The 23,055-nt window shown below is 33.9% G+C and overlaps 1 protein-coding gene across 1 annotated transcript; it reads right to left on the bottom strand.

Moving 5' to 3' along the window:
- Positions 1 to 19,010: 19,010 nt before the first annotated feature.
- LOC145166490 (chaperone protein dnaJ 15-like) lies at positions 19,011 to 22,521 on the bottom strand. Its single transcript, XM_079085475.1, has 11 exons — positions 21,977 to 22,521; positions 21,409 to 21,532; positions 21,231 to 21,313; positions 21,029 to 21,140; positions 20,835 to 20,939; positions 20,562 to 20,612; positions 20,194 to 20,283; positions 19,963 to 20,071; positions 19,731 to 19,879; positions 19,572 to 19,625; positions 19,011 to 19,417 (listed from the first exon to the last, which is right to left on the bottom strand). Exons 1-11 carry the CDS (start codon positions 22,123 to 22,125, stop codon positions 19,214 to 19,216), a joined length of 1,230 nt encoding a protein of 409 aa, XP_078941601.1. The 5' UTR covers positions 22,126 to 22,521; the 3' UTR covers positions 19,011 to 19,213.
- Positions 22,522 to 23,055: the final 534 nt, after the last annotated feature.

Raw genomic sequence — 23,055 nt, 5'->3', positions numbered from 1 at the left:
TCCTTTAAGCTTCCTTTTTCCATTAGACTTCTTTTGATTCTTTGATCCTTCTCCAGCCACCATGTTCACAGAAGAGGAACCAACTTGGTTCTTGCTTTTGGGATTGTTATCAAGTTCTTGAGTCCTTAAGGACTCTTCAATTCGTAAATGGCTTCCAAGTTGATTCAAAGTCAATTCCTCTTTGTTATGTTTCAGATTGTGTTTAAAATCCTTCCAGGAAGGGGGCAGTTTGTCAATGATCACATCCATAGAAATGGCTTCATCCATTTTCAGATTGTGTTAAAAAAACTGTCCCAGAATCCTTAACATTTCATGTAATTGGTCCATCACAGGCCTGGAGTCAACCATCTTGTAACCCATAAAGTTACTAACAAGAAACTTCTTGGTAGAAGCATCTTCAGCCATGTACTTGGATTCAAGAGAATCCCACAGTTCTTTTGCAGATTCGAAATTTTGATAGATATCAAAAAGAGAGTCATACATACCATTGAGAATATGACCACGACATATGTTATCATCATTTTCCCACTTTGAATACCTTCTTGTTGCCTCCAAAGGTTCATCTTCAACAGATTTTGGTAAGACCGGCATGGGTGTACTCAGAACATACACCACTTTCATAGTGGTAAGGAGAAACTTCATCTTCTTTTGCCATATATGAAAGTCTTGCCCTTCAAACTTGTTCAGTTTTTCAAACTTACTTGTCATTTCCTTCACAGAATCGCCACTTGCCATGATCACAGAAATACTTTAATCTTTGTTATAAATTTAGGGTATAGAAAGGCTTGGAAATTCTGAGAATCGTGTTAAACACTTTCATCTTAAAGTATTTGGGTGGTACTCCCAATCTTCTTTAATCGGATAAGACTCAGAGAAACAAGAACAGATAGTGTTTTCATGATGTTTTTCGTATGTACCAGAAAATGAGATCAAAATCGAATTTTATACGTCTGTTTGAAAACTGTCATATGACAGTTTCAAACTGTCACAAACCACCAAAAACGGTCATAAAAACGGTTTTTTGGATAAAAGTCAAAATTGGGTCAATTCTCAAAAAACCGGTTTCAAACTGTCATATGACAGCTCGACCCCAGCCAGGGGGGCTGCCCCCGGACCCTCGTTCGTTCAGGGGCTTCGCCCCTAAATGACAGTGTACTTTGAAACTTGATCAAACTTAAACAAGTGTGTACTCTACATCTTCCTTACTTGTTTAATATTTATCAAGATCACTTTTGGGCAACAAAGTAATCCCATTACACTTAAATAACATTGATGAAAACAAATCACCAACATTTCATGGGACCAACAAGAGCATTGTTAACAATAGGTTGATACATAGGAACATGTGGACCATTGTCGACGATATTGAGCATATAAAAATCCATGGTTTCAAGAGCAACCATAGCTTTTGATTTCCACATTGAAAATTTGTGTTCATCGACAGGATGGATCTTGTTAATAGAAGACAACTTTGGATTATACGAGGAAGACATGATAACTTACATGTATCGTAAACCCGCTCGGATACCAATTGAAGGTTTGTATCGATCAGATACACTCAAGTACGAATAATGAAGAACAAAAAAAGAACAAAATGATCACATAGATACTTTCACTAAGAAAGAGTTCTCACCAAGTGAATAGATCAGAAAGACAGCACAAAGCTCTATTAGGGTTAAACCCTAATAGTACAATATCTACAATTATAGAAAAGCAGATCCCATTATTTTAGTGATACATACTAATCTATGTCAAGGTCTCATCCTAATCACTAAGATTACGGATCCGACATCTATTATATATACTACGTATATCTACCTAATATGCATATGATCACTAAAATCATTGAGTTCAAGCAACAATAAACTCACAAGACACCATTTGGATCTATTAGGGGGAAAATTGGTTTGGGAAATGAAGACAAAGTTCGTAATTCAAGGGAGGTTATCGTTTGGCCACTTCGAGAACTCCTAATCTGTGACATCCACAATTTCATGGCCCGAAGAAAACTTTTTCTTTATGCTTATTTAATTCATAATATTCTTTAAAAGAATACATTAATGCGGAATTTGTCTCAAAACATTATTTTAATGTGAGATAATATCAATATCAAAGAATTTTCAAAGAAATGTTTATCGTTAATATGTAAAAATTTGGGATGTCATAACCGATACAGAAACATAAGCATAATCTAGTCATTACAGGCCTTACAAAACATTATTATACTAATGGCCTAAACTCCCCAAATCTCTCAGCAGATTCAAACATTATTATCCATGTATCTTCGTACCACTACCTGTGATCAGGGCCGGTCTAGACGGTGGGCAACCTGGGTGACCGCCCAGGGCCCACGTCTCTAAGGGGCCAAAAATTTATCGGCTATGTAGTGTATATATATAAAAAAAATTATTACCTAAATGATTTTTAGGTCCTAAATTTGGTTCAAACTCAAATTAGTTCAAAAGATAAACAATTTGGCTTGTTTAATATTGTTAATTGAACAAGTCTATAGTGAAAAATAAATGATACTTTTTTTGAATCTTTATTATATTTGTCTTTAAGAGGCTCTTTTTTTTCTTATCGCCCCGAACCCTATATATGTTTGGACCGGCCCTGCCTGTGATACAAAGAAACTGAGTGGGTCAGGCTTGGGAGCCTGTTAAGCACATAGGGTTTTCAATCCATAATAATATAATTAAAATCTTTTAAATATATATTTCACATTAAATAAATAACCCAATTATCCATTCTTGTTATCCTCACTCACTGATCCTAAAATGATGATCTCGAGGGAGCTATCCTAAAGGACCACTATAAGCAATGAGTAACCAATACTGCTTCGGGGATTCCTTAGCAATACATGCCTATAAGTCAAACATGGGGGATAGAGTACCCGAATGAACATTCTTTCCTTTTCCCTGAAAAGCATGATTATTAACACATATAGCTGGCGAGCCGGCTAGTGTTCCACAAGACTGCCTAGAATAATCAGTGGTCGTCATCTATACTTTGTTAGATGACGGGTCACAGCGATACAATAGTACCATGGTCACGGCCTGGCATTAGAATACTTGTATCTAAATGTAATTTTAAAGTAACTATGCACTCACTTGTTAAAACTAGATGACTTGTGGTAAGGTCAGCGCTACACCTAACACCTTAGCGTTTCCTTTTCAAAAGACCTGGATATAAATATCACTAATTTTTAGTCTTTGTCTAATATTTCTCATGACTATAATAACAATAGTCTATATATATTTCTTAATAATCCCAATGACTACATCAATATCTATCAAATAAGGAATAACCAGGTAAGAACATATCAGAGGTAGGATCCGTTAGGTATACATAGTATACTGTTTGGAAAATCCACTTTAAACACCTCAATATCAGAGGTAGGATCCGTTTGGTATACTATTACTTCTTTAGTTAAGACTATTTATCATAAATAATCTTCTAATTAAAATGTTATTTATTACTCGTAACGCATATGACGAATAATTATCCTATTCGAGGATTTTAATTATAAATAATTATCACTTATTATATTTTAAGTGTGTAGCCCGAATTTTCGGGTGTTATAATTATCTACCCCTTTGGATGATCACGTCCCAAAATCACACATCAACAAATAAACTCTAAGTAGTAATTCCTTAAGTCTCCTTCGGATCCCTAAGTAAGGATTGTTTCTTTACCGTGCTCCCACAGGACTAAATTGACTCACTCAAAACACAGTATTCTAGGTTCCTATATGACAGTTTATCAGCATGCCGACCTACTTTCATAATCACTAAATCTATTGGTTAATGATTCATATAAGCGAATTTTCACGTCGATTTCCTCAAACGACCATTCTCCTTATCCAAAAATGACAAAGTTCACAAATTTAACTGTTATGTGTCCTTTTCGAGTTTCAACTTTGTTGGACCACAACATTTTTCACATTATCACGCAACATAAGTATTTTCAAGATAATAAAAGGATAATATTAAATCATAAGCGTTACTTGATCATGATAACGAGTCTATGAAAAAAAATTCTCTATAGACTAATTCTCCATGTATGTAATGCCCAAAAAGGCATACTTTTATCACTTGGTTAGTTTTGACTCATGACATATTGTGGTTCTACATCATCCTATGATACTTTATGATAAGATCTAAGGTAAGATCATTATCATTTACCGATAGGCACATGTAAAGGATTTTGAGTTTCTTCATGATATTAAATGTTGTTTTCACACCTTCCAACCAAAGCATCCATTCTACCATGTTCATATCAAAAATTGAAGATAATAGCTTTTTCTTAGCCTTCTGGTGCTGCAAGTCTCCTGGATCTTGACATCAAATCTGGAGTCGAGTTGCATTTCGCACCATCACCTTAATGGTTGGTTCTCCCCCAATTAGGTTCGAACTCCCATTTCTTGCTACTCCCAATCGATCAAAACCCATTATGAATCCACATATGTGATTTTGTAGCGCACTTTCTTCTTAGAAGAAACTCCTAATTGTCATATCAATGACTTTATCATCCCTAACGTAGTATCACTGTTTACGCTCACAATGAGTGATCTTCTCATATATCACAACCGATGTCTGATCAAGATTACGACAAGCACAAAGTCGTCTACCAACATACACACGTACAAAATGGTATAAGAGGATTGTACTAATGTAATACTAGCAACAAAGACGGTTGTTGAACTTAATATTTTCTCTTCCTCTTTTCTGGTAGGATCAACCTTGTTGCGCTCCACTTGATCATCATGACCACCTCCAAAATATTTGAACATAGACGCACAACAAACATCCTTGTGTGTTCTCCCATCCTCTCTACAACAATTGCAGATTTTATGGTTTTCCAAACAAGTGTTAAACTATTGGACTTCTTAGCTGATGGCAGTGCTCAAACTTGCTCCCACTCTTCATCCTCTACTAGACCTTTAGTCCTAAAATTCGACTTACAAAATCAAGTTTCATTGGAGACGCTTGATCATGCTCAAGTTAGATCGTATGTTGAATCCTAAGATAAGGTCTTTACTTTGATTATAGTAACAGGCCGAATGGCCATGCTCTAATGACCTTCCATTGCACAGTGCAATGAACTAGACTCTTCTCTTTATGAGGAAAACATTAACACAGAAGAAACCTTCCTACATGTTCTAATATGGTACAATCACATCATACTAGGTAACATTTCTAGTTATTGGTTATTCAAACCTAATGACGACTGAAACTATTTTGTTTCTCACGTCGATCATCTCCTTTTCCAATCTTTGACTAAAGTCGATCTATACACCGCACATGGTTCTTTGAACTAATCGACTCACTTTCTCATATTTACTTTAGTTGGAACCGATCCTTCATGACCACTAGGGTCTGAACAGAAGTCATTTTCCTAGTCATCACCAAAACGCAGGTATGATGGAAACAGACAAAACAAACTCAACTACTAGTGCCTTAGTAACCTTGTGACTTTTCTTGATACAAGTACGAATCATGTGCTTCTGGTAGTACAGGCCTTTACTACCTTTCACTTATGCATACTTGATAGATTCCATTTTATGCATCTTTTAGGGTAGTTTTTATTATCATTTAGCATCATATTTTGAACATTTTCATGTAATTTTTTTAAATAATGTTCCGCTAATGTCTTTTATCAAAATTCTCGTACTGCTAGCGTTTTTGTGTCATTTTCAGATAATTTGAGTGGAGCGGTACTTTGGGAGCAGATGGATGCATATTTGGAGCTTAGATGGAGATGGAACTGCAGAAGGATTCTAAGGAATGACTTGGAGTGCTTAAACTGGAAAAATCGCATCCTAATCGAGCCAAAAACCCAAATCTGCAATTGCATTTTTGACGTCTGCGATTGCATTTATCGGTCGAAGTTTTTTAGGGTCGAAAAAAGTCATCTGAAAGCCATCTGGAGAAAAATATTGAAATCTGTGATTGTATTTTCATATCGGCGATCACATTTTTGTGACCTAACTCCCGAAACTTCAGAAATCGCATCGTACTTCATTTAAGGGAAAATCTAGAAAAATTTCGAATTTCTGTGATAACATTTCGCAAAATCTGCAATCGCATATTCTAATAAATTCTTTCGGAAGGTTCCTGATTGCATATAAATACGACCCTCATAATCAGATTCGAAGGTGAGACGGTTCCAGGCAACGAAAACTACTTCTGAAGGCGATTTCTGATACCTTTCAGCAATTTCTTAAGATCTAAAGGTTGTGAATCATCTCACACACTTAGTTTAGAAGATTAATCAGTTAATGTTTCTTTCTATTAGTTTAGATTTGTTTTTAGCCATGTCTGGCTAAAACCTTAGTTTTTAGTGTTGCATTAGACTAGTACTTTTCATGTGATTAGTTATCAGATCTGGTTTTATTTTTGTGTTTAGATCTAGATTTTTCAGTTTTGAGCTTAATGAATGCTTGATTTTAATTCTTTTTAGTCTGGTCACCGAGCCAGGATTTTATCCTTCCAGTTAATCAGTTAATAGAATCCTTAATTGCTCTTGTCAATTGGTAATAAGTAACAAGTATCAGATTGGTTCCGAGTTGGGGATTTAACTTTGTTATAAACTAAAATATCATATCTTTACGCTTCCTAATTGTGAGAAGTATTGGGTATTGTTGAGAATTTTACACAAATTATAAAGCTGCTTTTCTAATTTAATTAAGAGCTTATTTAATTAGACAGTAAAAAGTTAAGGTTAACTTAAGAGCTTGTTTTGGTTACTTTAACTAGGTAAAAGAGATTATGCAAGAGTTTGTTAGTTTTTCTCAGTACCATCTTAGATAGAACACATTCTGAATAACTAAATCTGGACTGATTGTATGATTAGAAAAGTCGCAGCAGAACTGAAATCGTTTTTATTATTGAGTTGTACTTAATTTATTTTTAGTTTTTAGTTTAATTCAACCCCCCCCCCCTTTATATGTTTTGTTTATCGACTAGAATGTGCCTGATGCAAAAAGGCATTGACCGTTAGGCTGTCCTTGAGGATTCGACCCTACTTCCATGTGTTATATTATGAGTGCAATCATCAGTGAAATTTTATTTGCTTAATACGCCCGCGACAGCGTGTTAGCAAATTAGCGTTGTTGTCGGGGACACGGTGCTTCTAAAAGTTTTATGCCAAGAAATTTATATGCACGTACACCTCTAGATTTTGATCTAGAAATTGAAAGAACATCAATGAAACTGAAGAAAGAATCAGCAAAGAAAATTGGTCAGTTGGTTTCTTTGGTTCATCCTCTTCAGTACCACTAGAACTCACCACACCACAAGGCAGCCCCTTGTGGAACAAACCATATCTGAACCCATCTTCACCTTGAATACTCTCCACCATCCTCAGTTAAATCTGAGAAAACACACTCTTCTAAAACCCAATATGAAAAATCTGAAACACTAGAACCTTCAAAATCTAAAAAATCAGCCATGAGTGACACAGGAGATGAAGCAGAAAAAACTCTCAGATAGTGGGTCACCCAATTGGGCAATCAGCAACCCCTCTCCATTACTTTTCCAGAAGCCCAGAACTTTGAACTCAAATCTTGGCTAATACATCTTCTTCCCACATTCTGAGGTCTTGAAAATGAAGGCCCACATAAATTCCTTAAGGAATTTCATGTGGTTTGTTCAGGAATGAATCTGCATACGGTAATAGAAGATCAGATAAGGTTAAGGGCATTCCCCTTTTTAGTTCAATATTCAGCAAGAGAATGGTTGTACGAGCTCTCATTCGGTTCCATCACCACTTGGACAGAACTCACGAAGTTATTTTTAGATAATTATTTTCCAGAAACGCGAGTTTCGAGTCTCAGAAGAGAAATCGTTGGTATCAAACAAGGCAGAAGAGAAGCTCTACACAATTACTAGGAAAGATTCAAAAAACTGTTGGTTCGGTGCCCACAGTGATTATCAATTGTACAAATGCTTCTGTAAAAGTCTAACACCCATGGAGGTTCCTTAGGTGATATGATGCCAACAAAAATCTGGGAGCTGATCGAGAAGCTGGCGATAGAGTCAAAGCATTCTGGAAACGAAGACAAGTGGTATATTGATTAGCCAAGAGGTGTCAAAGAAGTCAGCAATGCTCATCCGGAGTCCCCAAATTTCTGAGCTGATGAAATTAGTTTTATTATTGACAAAAGAAATAGCAGTGGCGAATAAACAGTGTGGTATCTGCTTAAAAACTTGACACCCAATAGATATGTGTCCACTACTGCAAGAGGATATGGCTCCAATAAAAGCTATCAGATGATACCAGCAACAAAAAAACTTTAATCAGGCTCCAATATTTTATCAGAATAATTATCAGCAAAGACAACAATTTCAACATCCTCCGGGCTTTCAGCAGTAACCGAATTGTCAAGTGAATTTTCAGAATCAGCCCAATTATCAGAATCTGAATTTTCATAATTAATCTTCAAATCAGCAACCCAGTAGTTCGAGTGTGGCCTTAGAATATATGGTAAAAATTCTTTCCACAAGCACGCAAGCATTCCAGAATGAAACCGAAACTAGTATCAAGAATCTGGAACAACAGGTGTCTCAACTTGCCACTTCTGTGGCTCGTCTGGAATCTCAAGGAAAGTTACCGGGGAATACTAAAAACAATCCAAAACATAATGTGAGTGTTATTTCCTTGAGAAGTGGGAAAAGTTATGAAGGCCCAAGCGTATCCGAACCAGAAAAAGAAGCTGAAGAAGAATATGAAGAAGTTCTAATTGAAGAAGAAGATGAAAAAGTTTTTTTTTTTTAAAGGAAGCTGAAGAAGAGTATGAAGAATTTTTGGTTGACGAAGATGCTGAAAAAGATGAAGGAACAGAAACTCCAAAACTAACCAAGCCAAATCTGAAGGAGTACAAGCCAGTTGTACCATTCCCATCACGATTGAAGAGTACGAAGTGCGAGCGCGAGGACGAGGATATTACTGAAATTTTTCGTAAGGTTGAGGTAAATTTTCCACTTTTAGATGTTATAAAACATATCCATTGTTATGCCAGATTTTTAAAGGAGTTATGTTATTCAAAGAAAAGATTTAAAACTAACCTAACATTAAAAGCTGGCGAAAACATTTCAGCTGTTTTGCAAAAGGGTTTACCTCCAAAGTGCAAGGATCTGAGAGTTTTCTCGATTCCTTGTATGTAACATCCTGATGTTGAGGTAATTCCAAATTTTAACCCTAAGTTTGGAGATTATTGCATTTTAGCCCTTGTCTATGAGAAATGTTGCAAAATGGCCCATAGTGGCATTTTTGTAAGTAATGGGCATGGAGCACGTACGTTGAGCATACGTGGCAGGATCCTAAACCCTAATTTTTAATGTTTGGACCTTATTTAAACATCTTTATTGCCTCCAAGTCTCTTCTCTCATCAACCTCCATCACTTCACTCGACCTTAGCAAACCCTAGTCCCTTTTTTGAGCATTATTGACCTTTGGTGTGCATTTTAGTGACCTTGAAGGAGAAGGAAGGAAGTAGAATCACCTTGGAAGCTTGAAGATGCTTTTGATCTGGAATACTCATCTATATAGAAACCTCCAGGAGGTATAAAGTTCTAAATTTGGCTTGCATTTCTTTAGATCTTGTTAGCTCTTGATTCTTGAAGCATTTTGGTCCCCAAGTCTTGACCTTTATGAGGATGGCATACTTAACCCATATAAGTAGTCCTTTCAGACGTCTTGGGATGTATAGAGGCATATAAATATGATATTGGTTCTTAGTTCTTACCCATTCATGTACTAGGATGTCCTAATGGATTAAGAAGTTAGGGGTTTTTGGTGTTAAGCACTTTTAGCCATGCAAAGTCATGAAGTTGGAAACTTTATGACTTATAATGTTATTTTGGGCTTAAATCTGGATTTGGACATAAGGACTTGAAGTATTAAGCTCTTAATAAGAATTTGAGGTGACCAGGTGCGTACGTTAGGCGTACCAAATGGTACACAGCGTGTACATGGTCAAACCCTCAACTTCTTGGTCAATAGGAGTATGCCCCCCGTACAGATGAGTACACCCAACGTACTCGGTTGGGTTGACTCGGCCGGTTGTTGACCTTGACCTTTTGACCAAGGTTGACCTAACGGTAGTTTGGGTATTTTAGGTCTTTTGGGATTATTAACTAAGCTTAGGTCACTAGTTTCGTTTAGGTGATCACTAGAGTTGGTGTTGCAATTGTACTCGGTGTTGTGTACTTTTCTGCTACTCGTCGGACTTAGAGGTGAGTTTTCCTCACTGTACTCGTGGGTAGAAGGCACCAATGCCAGCCCTCTAGATTATGTATCCTGGTTATAGGATAGTGTTACGCTAGTATATGGATTTATTAGTATATTCGTATGATTATCTGTATTTGATGGATCTATTTTTATATTTATTTGTTACATATGTCAACATATTGTGGTTGGGTTGAGGCGATCTTGCTTTGTGTTGAAGTTCAAGACACCTGGGGCGGTCTGAATAAGTTTTAGGCCCTGCGAGGCGGTCTAGTCATGTTGAAGGCCCGCAGAGTGGTCCAGATAGGTTGTAGGCCCTACGAGGTGGTCCAGTCAGGCTGAAGGCTCATATTTGCACGCTTTTGTTTGTTATGTTGTGTGATGGTACTTTAGGGGAACTCACTAAGTTTTGTCTTACAGTTTCAGTTTATTGTTTCAGGTACTTCAGAGGATCGTGGGAAAGCGCAGGCCAGATCGTGCACATCTTCCTATTTTCATGATATTGATTTTCGGGACACTCTGATATGATTTTTACTTTTGAAACAATGGTTTTTTTTGTAAACAATTATGGATAATGGTTGTTTTTGAAAATTTTAAATTTCTATGATTTTTGGAATGTTACATTGTACGTTGGATGACCATAATTTTCAAAAATCCATGCTTAACCTAGGAGCTTCAGTCAATGTCCTTCCCTTTTCTGTTTTTGAAAAACTAAAATTGGGATCCTTACAAAAGACCGGGAATATTATCCATTTGGCCGGCCACTCGACGGTACATCCAAAAGGTGTACTGGAGGATGTTCTTGTCTAAGTGAATAATTTGATCTTACCCGCTGATTTTTATATTCTAGACATAGGTAATTTGGACATATCATATACAAACTCTATTATTTTAGGCAGGTCTTTCATGAAAACTGCAAAAACGAAAATATATGTTTTTAGTGGCACGATTTCAATGGATTTTGATGAGAGAGTGGTTAATTTTAAAATAAATGATGATGATGATTTTCCTTCTGATTAAGTTTATGTTAATTATCTGGGTACCAGCAGTCCTTTGTCTGAAGACTACTGTGAGTTTTCTAATGTCTCTATGCAAGGAATATTTGTAGACAGGAATTTATCTGACACATCAGAAGAGCTGGAAAAGGGAAATCTTGGGGAAAAATAAGTAAAATTAACTGCTGAAAAGATGTTATCTGAAGCATCAGAGAAGGAGTTGACAAGAAATAAGATTGGGGAAGAAGAGGAAAAGTTGAATTCTGCTAAGGATAAATCAGAGAAGAAACTGAAAAGAAAAATGATTTCAGAAAAAGAAAATGTGGGAGAGGAGATTTCTGATTCGAATCTGAAAAGAAGAAAATTTGAGAAGAAAGAGAAGATTTTTGGAAAGAAAAAGATCAGAAAACGAAAGAAATTTGAAAATCTGAATGAGGACTTATCTGACAACAATCTGGAGTATTTCCAGTTTGCTGAACAAGTTCCACATCCACCAATCTTTCCATATCTGAAGGGATCTAGAGTGACAAAGAAAAGAGTTGAGCTTCAGAGAAGACCCAACCACACCAGTTAGCAAATCTGGTTGGGCAAAGTCGAGCCAACGACTTTAAAAATGTGTAACTTTTCGGGAGGTAACTCGATGAGTAGTTTTGAGTTTTTTATGCTTTCAATAAAGAGATGGTTGCAGTTCTAAGAAAGTTTGGGGAAATCATAGGATCTTCAAAGTTGATGAATTCAGATTTTTCGCTAACATCATCATCAAAATCAGAATTATCTGCAATCTTATCAGGTACATTCTTTCCTAGCTCCATCTTTTGTTTTTATATGTTTTATTGAGCTGTTCATTCCTCTCTGAGCATTAAGGACAATGCATCTTTTTAAGATTGGGGAGGGGGTTAGTGTAAAATTGATGTGCTCAAAAGTACCTATTAGTTTTAAATTTATAGCATAACAAACTTTTACTATCTATGCACCTATAGGCAGTGAACCTAGTCAGATTATAGAATAGCTTAGGTAAGTCGGGTGTCGATCACAAGGAATGAATTCAATTAATAAAATTAACTACTTCTAATTAAACTGTTAAACAAACTATGATTTGGGGGGTTTTTTACTGATTTTGCGAGATCAAAATAACTTACTATCAACTAACAAGTAGCAAGCAACGAAAACAAAGCAACTTCAATAATTAAAATAATACTTCTATCTACATCCGATTTCACTTTCTTCTATGGTTGATTTCTAGTGCATAGATTATATTGATTACCAATTATCTAGCTCTTATGGTCAAATGACTAGGCCTATCGAGTTATGTATGACAAGGTAATGGTCATGCTCAAGTTAAACACTAAATTGATAATAGCACAATTGGACTATGAATGATATTAGTTACTCTTCTATGGACAGGTTGAGCAACCAAGCACAAATTAATATTAATTGTGCTCTCTAACACAGTTAAAGTTACTAGCTTTAATTACTTTTAACCAAGATGTGATTAATCCTAGCTCTAACTATTTAATGGTCATAAACAATTAGGAGATAGATTCATGCAATTAATATGGTCAATTAACATACAAAATCTTATTTATGAGCAATATAAACTAGAACTAAAACATGCTAGGTTTTAATTATATCAAACACAAGTAAATCAATAATAATCATTCAATAATTAAAATATACACATAAGTAGCAAGCTAATATACACCAAACAGAAGTAAAAATGTGATTAGCCTCTCATTGTATCAGAAAAACACATTAGATCTAAGTAAAATAAACTAGACATAAGTTTAAAATAGCAAACCAACTAGATCAATGTTGAATATATTCTAAATCTTCTTAGATCCTTGAGCTCTCTTGAATTTCGACTTCCTTTGGGTTTCTAAGGGTTTATTCGTCGCAAATAACCTCAGAGAACTGAATGCATGCCCCTTAATTCAACCTAATGACCGAGATTTTATATTTGTGGAAATTTGAACACCATGTCGTGGTTGACCGCCACCACGATGTGGTCTTCGAGTAACTCCCGTAATTACCACGTCAACATCAGGGTCGCGATTCTTCCAATCACCACGTCGCGGTTAAGGCGCCACGACGTGGTCTTCAGACCTTTTATTCTCTTCTTTGGTTTTTACTCTTGTTTCCTGCTTCCAGCCCCTCGTATGCTTCCTTTTTGTCCCAAGCAAGTCTTTGCGGCCACAAAACATAATTAAAGCATATTAAGTATCTTTTGTTCAATAATAAACATAATTATATCTAAAAGTATTAGAAATATGCATTAAATATATAGTTAATTATGCACATATCAAAATACCCCACACTTGTTCTTTGCTTACCCCCAGGCAAAACTGATTTTATTATCGTTATATCACGACTTTAGCTACCAACATCACACCACACAATCCATTTTGAGCCTTTCCATCACTCCAACACCGCAATGCATGTATTTGTGTCTAAATTTTCATAAGAACTTCCTCAGTCCTAAATACTCACAATCTTCATAAACACTTGCCCACTTCTTTTGAACAACCCTCATTTTATGTATCCCTCCGAATCCATCCCCAAAAAACTTTTTTAACCTCAAGGTATTTTTGGTTAAGCCCCCAAGCATACATACGGAAAAATAACTTAGAAATAAAAAGATTACAACAATAAATACTTGGCACATTTCTCCTTATTCTTGAGTCATCGATAATTTGGAGCTTTTCTTCATGATATTTCTTTATCTTCATAGCCTTGTAGACTCTTATTCTCTCAAACTTTGCAACTTTTTTTTCTTTCTATTTTTTTTTTTCTTTTCTCACTTTTTTACTCAAAACTAAAAAGAAAACATATGCTTAAGCAATGGAACTTAACTTCAACCATTATTGGTTAGAGGTATTAGTCTAATATGCAATGACTACATAACCTCTCCTGGATATATTTCTGGCACACGATGCTAAACATATTGTGGCCCTCAAACTAAGCAAGGTCTTGTTTTTGTTTCATGATTTCAGTAGGATAGCGAAGCCACAAATATACTATAACATATATTTGCTCAAATAAACATTGAAACTCGCATCGGATCGTCCCACACAACACTAGCATCCTAGATCTCAACATAAAAATTTTATTTGGGTAGATTCAATATTAGATTATTGTTTCAAATCTTTCTAATAATTTTTAGAATTTTAGTCATTTTTTCAAATATTTTTTTATTAGAATGCTTGTTTTCTAATATTCAACCCCCTACCCCACACTTAAATGATGCAATGTCCCCGTTGCTTGCTAAAACAATAAAAGAGCATATAAATTAAATAGGAAGAATTGGAAGAGACTCCCTTTAGGTAGTAGTGGCAAGCTCAAATTCAGAAAGTGTGTGGAAAGCTTGGATTTCTCGTAATATTGGCTGGAAACAGTACTTCTGAACCTTCTTCTTGTGAATGCAAATGTGTCGGATGAGAATAAATCAAAGAACCATTCTTCAAAAGTGTGTTGAATCGTTGTCACAACGTGGGAAAGCAACGTCACGACGTGATTGTTAACACGTTGTCGCGTGCATATTAAGCAAATAAATTTTTCACTGCTGGTTGCACTAAAAATATAGCACAGGGAAGCAGGGTCGAATCCTCAGGGACATAGTCTAACGATCAATTCCTTTTTGCATTAGGCACATTCTAGTCAAGAAAACAGAAATTATAAAAGGGGGATTTTGAATTAAACTAAAAACTAAAAATTGAACTGAAAATGAAAACTAAACGAAAATCAATAATAAAAACGATTTCAATACTGCTGCGACTTTCCCAATATTGCAATTAGTTCAGATCTGGTTATTCAGAATGTGTTCTATCTAAGCTGGTACTGAGAAAAACTAACAAGATCTAGTATAATCTCTTTTACCTAAATTATTTAACCAAAATAAGCTCTTTGAATTAACCCTAACTTTTTACTGTTCAATTAAACAAGTTCTTAATTCAATCAGAAAAGTAGCTTTATGATCTGCGTAAAATTCCCAGCAATACCTACTTCTCACAAGCTCGGAAGCGTAAAGATATCATTTTTTCAGTTTATATCAGAGTTAAATCACAACACGGAACAAGTATGATACTTGTTACATATTATCAGTTGACAAAAGCAATTATGGATTCTATTAACTAATTAACTGGAATGATAAAACCCTAGCTAGGTGATCAGACTAACAAGAATTAAAATCAATAATTGAAAACTAATTAATATAGATGATTAACTAATTAACTGGAATGTTAATTAGTTTTCAATTCTTTTTGTGTTTCTAACTATATTAACTAATTAACTGGAATGATAAAACCCTAGCTAGGTGATAAAACCCTGGAATGATAAAACCCTAGCTAGATAGAAACACAAAAAGAAAACCAGATATGAAAACTAATCACATGAAAAGTACTAGTTTATACAGAACTGAAAACTAAGGTTTAGCCAGACATGGCTAAAAACAAACTAAAACTAGTAAAAAGAAACATTTACTGATAAATTTAGATAAACTAAATGTATGAGATGATTCGCAGTCTTCAGATCTTCAGAAATCGCTGAAAGGTATCAGGAACCGTCAAACCACCGGATTTGATAATGAGGAACATATTTATATGCGAGACGGAAACTTCCGATGAAAGAAACCGAAAAATGCGATCGCATATTCTGAAAATACGATCGCATATTTTCTTATTTTTTCCAAATTTGCCCCTGAATGATGCATGATGCTATTTTCAACGTTTTCGGGACTTCGGGACAAAAATGTGATCGTATAAGTGAAAATGTGATCACATATTTTGGTTTTTTTCTTCAGATGACTTCCAAATGACTTATTTTGACCCTGCGAAACTTCGTGGCAAAAATGCAATCGGAGAAAAAAATATGATCACTTATACGATCTCATTTTTCGCCTATTTGATCGCATTTTTGGCCTTTTCCACCAACACAAAGTCTTCCGAAATTTTCTCTAGTTTTCATAACATTTTGAATCTTGTCAATCGGAGTCACGAGTCATGAGATATGGTCAAAATACTGACAGGGGATCAAAGATGCTAGCATCATCCTTTAGGCTTCAGATTGTAGCAATCTATCTTCATATGATCAATTCGATCGAATGTTTCTTGACCAAAACATCTTCCATAAGCATTCCTCAACATCCTTCTTCATTTCCAACTCCATTTAGGCTCCAAATATGCATACAGGTGTTCCCACAGTACTGGTCCACTCGAACTATCTGAAAATGACACAAAAATGCTAGCAGTACGGGAATTCTGATAAAAAGACATGAAATAACCATTATTTAAACAAATGACATGCAAATGTACAAAATATGATGCTAAATGATTATAAAAACGACCCAAAAAGATGCATAAAATGGCATCTATCAAATCTCCTCAAACTTGAACCTTACTTTCCCTCAAGTAAGATAAAGGATTAAACATTATAAACGAATGGAAAGATGTAGATGACCTAAAAAGAATTTAGAATAAAAACTTAAATAAATAAAAATATTTCACTCTTTTTTTGTTCACATGATCAGATTTCACGAGGAAGCTCCAATGAAATCACTACCTAGACAACAGTCTCAATACTTTTATTGCTGATTTCAAATTCATATTTAAGTCAAACCAAGATTGAGTAAAAAAAATTACGACGAAGTAAACTTGTGAAAACAGTATATTTTTAAAAATAATTTCACGAAAATTCGTTAATAAAAACTTAGCTTGACCAACTCCACCTTTTTTCCGAACTCGTCCAGTAAATACAGTAAGCTCCATTATGGACATAAAATCCAAGCTTATACCTATGATTCCATTGTCGAGGGATCAATCTCATTATACCACACATCTTCTTTGTCTTGATCAATTCTTCATATTTAACTTTGCTTGGTTCTGGATTTCGACTTAACTTAACTTGGATTTATCTTTGAATTTCTGATGTCTTCAAGTTGCTTGATGTACCATTTCTAACATATATATATATATATATATATATATATATATATACACACACAAGAAACTCTTTAACCTTTGTGTTAAATTCGGATGGAAATTGCCATCCGAAGAGGTTATGTACATGTTGGAGTTGGATGTTTTAACCCTTTTGGATGGAGAATACGAATTCTTACCCATTACTTTGACAATTAACTATTTTAGGCATAATTTTAGAATATTGCATGTCGCCTCATGTGAAAATGCTTTCATTTTAAAAAGTTTGCGATACTCACTTTGTGTTTCCTTTTAAATATCAACCCCTCATCTTCTGATTGCATGACTATTCGACTTTTGGTTGTAGATGCAACTGAAACTATTAACCTTCGCCTGCAAATCCTTCCATTTAGAGTTCACTTGATACCTAGTACGATCCGAACCCAGTACTCGGGAATGGAATGTGGATATTGTGGGAACTGACTAAAACTGAATTGATCTTAAGAGAACCGAAATTGGTCATACGAATGTTGCATCGAAAGTTGACTATATTGTTGTTGATAATGTGGGTATATAATTTGTGATTTAAGTTTTGAGGGTGGAAAATGGGAAATCTAGCGAACCGCATTTTCTTTCGTTTCGACAGTTTCGTCTTTTGCTTGAACTCGTTTTTTTGGATTTGTCACGGCTAGAACTCATTTGAATTTTAATATAGAATGGTGGAATGGAATAGAAAGTTAGAATGGAATTGAAGAGAATGTATGGTTTTTAGAGTGGTTGAGGTGATTCATAAAGATGGTAAAATAGAAAATAATAAATAAACATATTTTCAGAAAATTTGACAATTGACCAACGGTAAAGAAAGGAGATAGAGTATGGCTCATCGTTTCAAGCAAGTTGTCTAACCCACACAAATGTGGTACCATCTTATAAGGCTCACAATTGAGAGTTATATTATGAAGCACTCAAATCAACTTAAATAGGAATTTATTTTATAGCTTTTTATTATTTGATTGACGATTTGTCACAACTTTTTATCATTGGAGCGTATAGTTTTTTGTGTATTTATATTGAACAACTCAATATATATTGAATGATCAATATACTATAATGCTTCAAACATCTAACTTCTTTGTCTTTTATCATATTTTATTTTTATCCCTTAATTATATTTTAGTTTTAAACATTTTCCATTTCTTTAGCTAACTAATTATTTCTATCATTGTTTTTTATTTATTTATGAAACAATATATATTAATCTATAGTGATAATCTTTATTTAAATTATTTCGCATTAAAATATACCGTGTCTAAAAAACAACTAAGTAAATAAGAAGGTTTTATGGAAGCTTTTAGATAGATAAAAATCAATAAGTTAAATTCATAAAAAAAGAAATTAAATAAAAAACTTAACCATTGAAATAATTTAATTTTAATAGTTTGTCAAAATTGATAAAAAATAATAATAATAATAATAATAATAATAATAATAATAATAATAATAATAATAAGGTGGCCATATTAGAGTTGCTCTAAGTCTTGGTAAATATGCTTTAAAAATAAAAGTTGATTTCCATGGTTCTCTCGATTAGTAATGACATTTGTTTACTTTAAAATTGCAATGAATTAGTTATTCTCAACAAAACATATCTAATATTATTTTTACGATATAATTCTACTCATGATTGAACTTTGAACTCAGCTCACATTGGTTTATCTTCTAACAAGTCGAACCCAAATACTTCCTAAAATAGCTCAACTCGCATACACCCCTTAGATTATCATATACCAAAGACAATTGTTATTTTACAATTGCATGGTAAATGTGATGAATCAAATTACTTTCCTTACTTTAATATTCTGATCCTAGAAAAAAGTAAAATGGAAAAGCTATAGTCTATAAGCTTAAAGGAAAAGGGGAAACTTCATAAGTAGTACATTTAAACTAATCCAAAACAAATTTTACTTTAACAAGCCACTATAAACACCCCAAATGAATAAAAAACAATTTAAAAAATGTATCAAAATAGAGGTAACACACAATAACAAATAACAAAAAAGGTGGAAGAGCTAAATTGACTCAAGTAGATTTTTTATCATTGTATCCTTTGAGGTTAAGATTGAACCATCTTTTCTTTGAAGACTTGTCCTTTCCATCTTCTTCACTCGGACTACTCTCTTCACGGCTATTATTTCCATTTCCAACTTTACCCCCAACAACCACCGGCCTGCCAGCTGTAAATGATGACTGGATATTGTCTCGTTGTTTCAAAAGCTCCTCCACCTGTATTGTACAAGATCATTATCTAGTGATTTGACTCTTTTGCCCCAATTTGCTACTCAGAACATAACATGACATGACAAGACAAGACAGTTTATACTGTGTTTGACATGCAAAAGACGTAAATGCCCTCCACAGACTGATATGGCGTACTTACATTCTGCTTTTCCTGGTTGTATCGATTTGACACTTCTTGGTATTGTGCCAAAGCCTACACAGAAAATAAATATTAAAAAAATAAATAAATAAATATACCAATTTTGACAAAAGAAAATATAGTATAAAATATTTTTATATAAAAAAGAATTAATTAAACCTTTCTATATTCGGTCTCGAATTGTCGCAACTCGGTTCTCTTTCTTAAAATTTGTTGCTCAATGTCCTTGAGCTTATGAGTTGAGCTTTCATATGTTGCTGAACAAAGAGCTTCTATTGTGTAGGATGCAGTTTTAAAAAAATTATCACCTATAAAAGAATATGTATATATTGATTATTTAAAACTACCAAATTAATTAAAAAAGAAAAAGAAGAATGTACAAGGTTCAAACCATAAACAGCAAATATGTGGGTCCCGGCTTTTAGTTCTGAAACTTCACATGGTTGAAGACCTTCTAATCTTTTAAAGAAAGCAGCTTCTGGATCCTTAGCCATTGCTAACTGTTCAATGTTCATCATAATCACAAGCCATTTTTAATTATTATCACCAAATTATTAAATAAGTTTTATTAATTCTTGAAATGATGCCAAATTATTTGATGATGAGAAGTTGCATTGCATACCGCATTAACACTTGAATCCATTCTATATACTTGAAAATGCAAGAAATACATCCCTGCTGATGTCACCTTCCCTGTCTTTTCACTCTCTTCCTGCACCATAACAACCCACAAATTACTAGAGAAATTACCATTTTGCCCTTTCATGTCCCTCTTTCCTAAATTGTAACAATATTTTGTTTTTCTTTTAAACAATTTTGTAAAGAATTAAGGGTTAATGACATATATTAGCAACAAACTATCTGAATTTTACTCATTCGGAAAATTTATGAAATAATAAAAGTAATAAAATTTAAAACTAATATATTTTTAGCAAAATATTGATTAAAAAATATTATCCAAACCCTTCGAAAGAAAAAAAAAAGTGTTACCTGTAATGCAAGATTATAGCCCCCACCATTATCTTGCTCAAAATAAAGTAGCTGCAATATTAGAACCACATAAAGATCAGCAAAAGGGAGAGAATTGTGCTGGATATGAACAGAAGGGTAAAATGGTCATTTACTCAGACTCAGAGAGTTCATTCATTCCAAAAAAGAAACAGTCTTTATACATACAACATCTTATCCAAAAAGACATCATAAGCCATTGAGAAGGGTAAAATGGTCATTTCCTTTTTGGCTTAATAAAGATATACGAAGTACCTTAAATTTGCTTTGAGTGGCTGAAGTAACTCTAACTATAATCCCAGCTTGAGCTTGTTCTTCAGTTACATTAACACCAAAAAAATGAGCTGATTGTTTCTCTACCTGTAGTCCAAAACTCAATTAAGTCAATTAAGTAGCTAAAAGATAATGTTAAAAAATCTTGAAAATCTTGAAAATAGAGTTATGTGTACCTTTCCACTAACTGATGATCCTAATGGAAGGGGTTTGACTGTAACATTTCCACTCAAAGCATCTTCAAGAACATTGGCAGAAATAGTTGTCTTAATAGGAACTCCAAGCTTACTTTAATAGGAAAAAGTGAATGGAAGAGAATAACTATAAAGGTCTCTCAAAATGAATCTTTAACATACAAAAATTACAACTAGAATTCACCTGAATAATGCTGCAAACATTGTATTCACTGTTCCAAGGTTAGATAAGTCAATTTCCATGTCTGTTCCATCAGCATCAATAGCCTGTTTGATTCATAACAGATGTTTTTTACTTTTTAGCTCATTAGCTGATAAACAGAAGTTGCTAAATAAAATGTTGAAAAGAAGAAAATGTTCACCTCAAATCCTGCATTATCATATTGTCTTCTTTTCTCTGGATCGGATAGAATGTTGTAAGAATATGCAACTTCTTTGAATAGTTCTGAGGCTTCAGGATTACTAGCATTCTTGTCAGGGTGATACCTGTAAATAACTTATGTTGTAAATCTATAGAAGTAACTTAATAGCAATATAGCATAATCGAACTCCTTAAATCGTACCTAATACAGTGAATTACTTGAAAATTGCTATGTGAATCAAACCGAATTAACATCTTAATTACCAAGAAAAGAAATGATGAACAATGCATCAATGGAGCACCAGTCGATGCTAATTCATAACAATAATCGGTTTCACAGTATTGTGAAATACTTATTACATAGATGACTCACGAATAAGCGCAACTGTAAGGTCGCCGTTGATAAATGATAATGAACTGAAAGAGCAACCATGAACATAATCATGTAACCCTAAATTTGATGGATACAAATCGATTCAAATACCAGCAGTCAATATTAAAGACAATAGAACAATTTAAAGCACTTTACAGATATATATCAGAAAGAAAGAAAAGAAACTGAAACTAACTTGAGAGCGAGCTTTCTGTAAGCAGATTTAATCTCTTGATCGGAAGAATCTCTTGAAACATTCAAAACCTCATACGGGTCTCTACGATTAGCAGCTGCAGAAGGAGCGACGGAAGAAGAGGTTTCCTCCTCCATCTTTGAACCTCCCATCCCCTTTCTTCTTTTTCTATCTATCTCCTGCCTTTTCAGAAATTGCAATTACTTCCAACCTCAAAAGTTCAAATTTCCCAAAATCGCTATCCACAACTTCTCAAAGATCGAAAAATTATTGAACTCTATAAACCCTGGTGTTATCTGAAAGATATCGACTGTGCACAAACTTCAGAGCATCGGATCGCTTTCTTTTTTGATCCAGAGAAATGATAATTGATCGAATATAGTCAAAAGGAAGAATTGAAAAAGACCAAGATCCAAAACAAAATTTGTATGCAAATGGACAAGGTGAGCACAGGGGTTTTCTGAAAATATAGCAGAGAGATGAATTGGTCTAAATTTAAAAAGATTTCACCTCCCTTTGCTTTGGTTCAGCGATGAATGATGATGATAAAGCATCGGCCCATAAATTGTACTCTCCATATTTTTATGACCTAAAATATTTATCTTATGTAAATGTAAATATGAGTTATTATAAAAAAGTTACAATAATGGGTTATATATATATATATATATATATATATATATATATATATATATATATATATATATATATATATATATATATATATATATATATATGATACCATTTGCTAACTAGTAGTTTCAGATATTTTTTGATGATAAAAATCATACATTAATTTATAAAACTGTTTTCTATCTTTGCTTCTAAACTCATGATTATGGATTAGAACTTGTAAAGCTTTTAATTGATTACAATAATAATGACGATTAGCTTGTATCTTTGAATCAGACATAATATTTCAAGCATGAATTTGATTATTATTAAATGCAAGTATTATTTTAACAAAAATTTCAAATCTTGTAGAATTAATAGTTAGAATAACTCGAAAAGAGACTGTCATAGCGATAACAGAGTTAAGACAATAATTGAATAAAATTCTTTATATATTACCTTCTTTTAAA

This window comes from Lactuca virosa, chromosome 3 (genome assembly GCF_052849685.1).
Source record: "Lactuca virosa cultivar CGN04683 chromosome 3, Lactuca_virosa_CGN04683_v6, whole genome shotgun sequence".
Classification (NCBI taxonomy): Eukaryota; Viridiplantae; Streptophyta; class Magnoliopsida; order Asterales; family Asteraceae; genus Lactuca; species Lactuca virosa.
Note: the sequence above shows the minus strand (reverse complement) of the source record. Positions and strands in the feature narration are given on the sequence as shown.

What these genes read in the sequence shown, in the direction of transcription:
- LOC145166490 (XM_079085475.1), bottom strand. Translation starts at nt 22,125, where the DNA reads ATGGGAGGTTCAAAGATGGAGGAGGAAACCTCTTCTTCCGTCGCTCCT. An exon ending in TGGATTCAAGTGTTAATGCG is followed by an intron (nt 20,072 to 20,193) that starts GTATGCAATGCA and finishes AACATTGAACAG; the next exon opens with TTAGCAATGGCTAAGGATCC. An exon ending in CCACATATTTGCTGTTTATG is followed by an intron (nt 19,880 to 19,962) that starts GTTTGAACCTTG and finishes ATTCTTTTATAG; the next exon opens with GTGATAATTTTTTTAAAACT.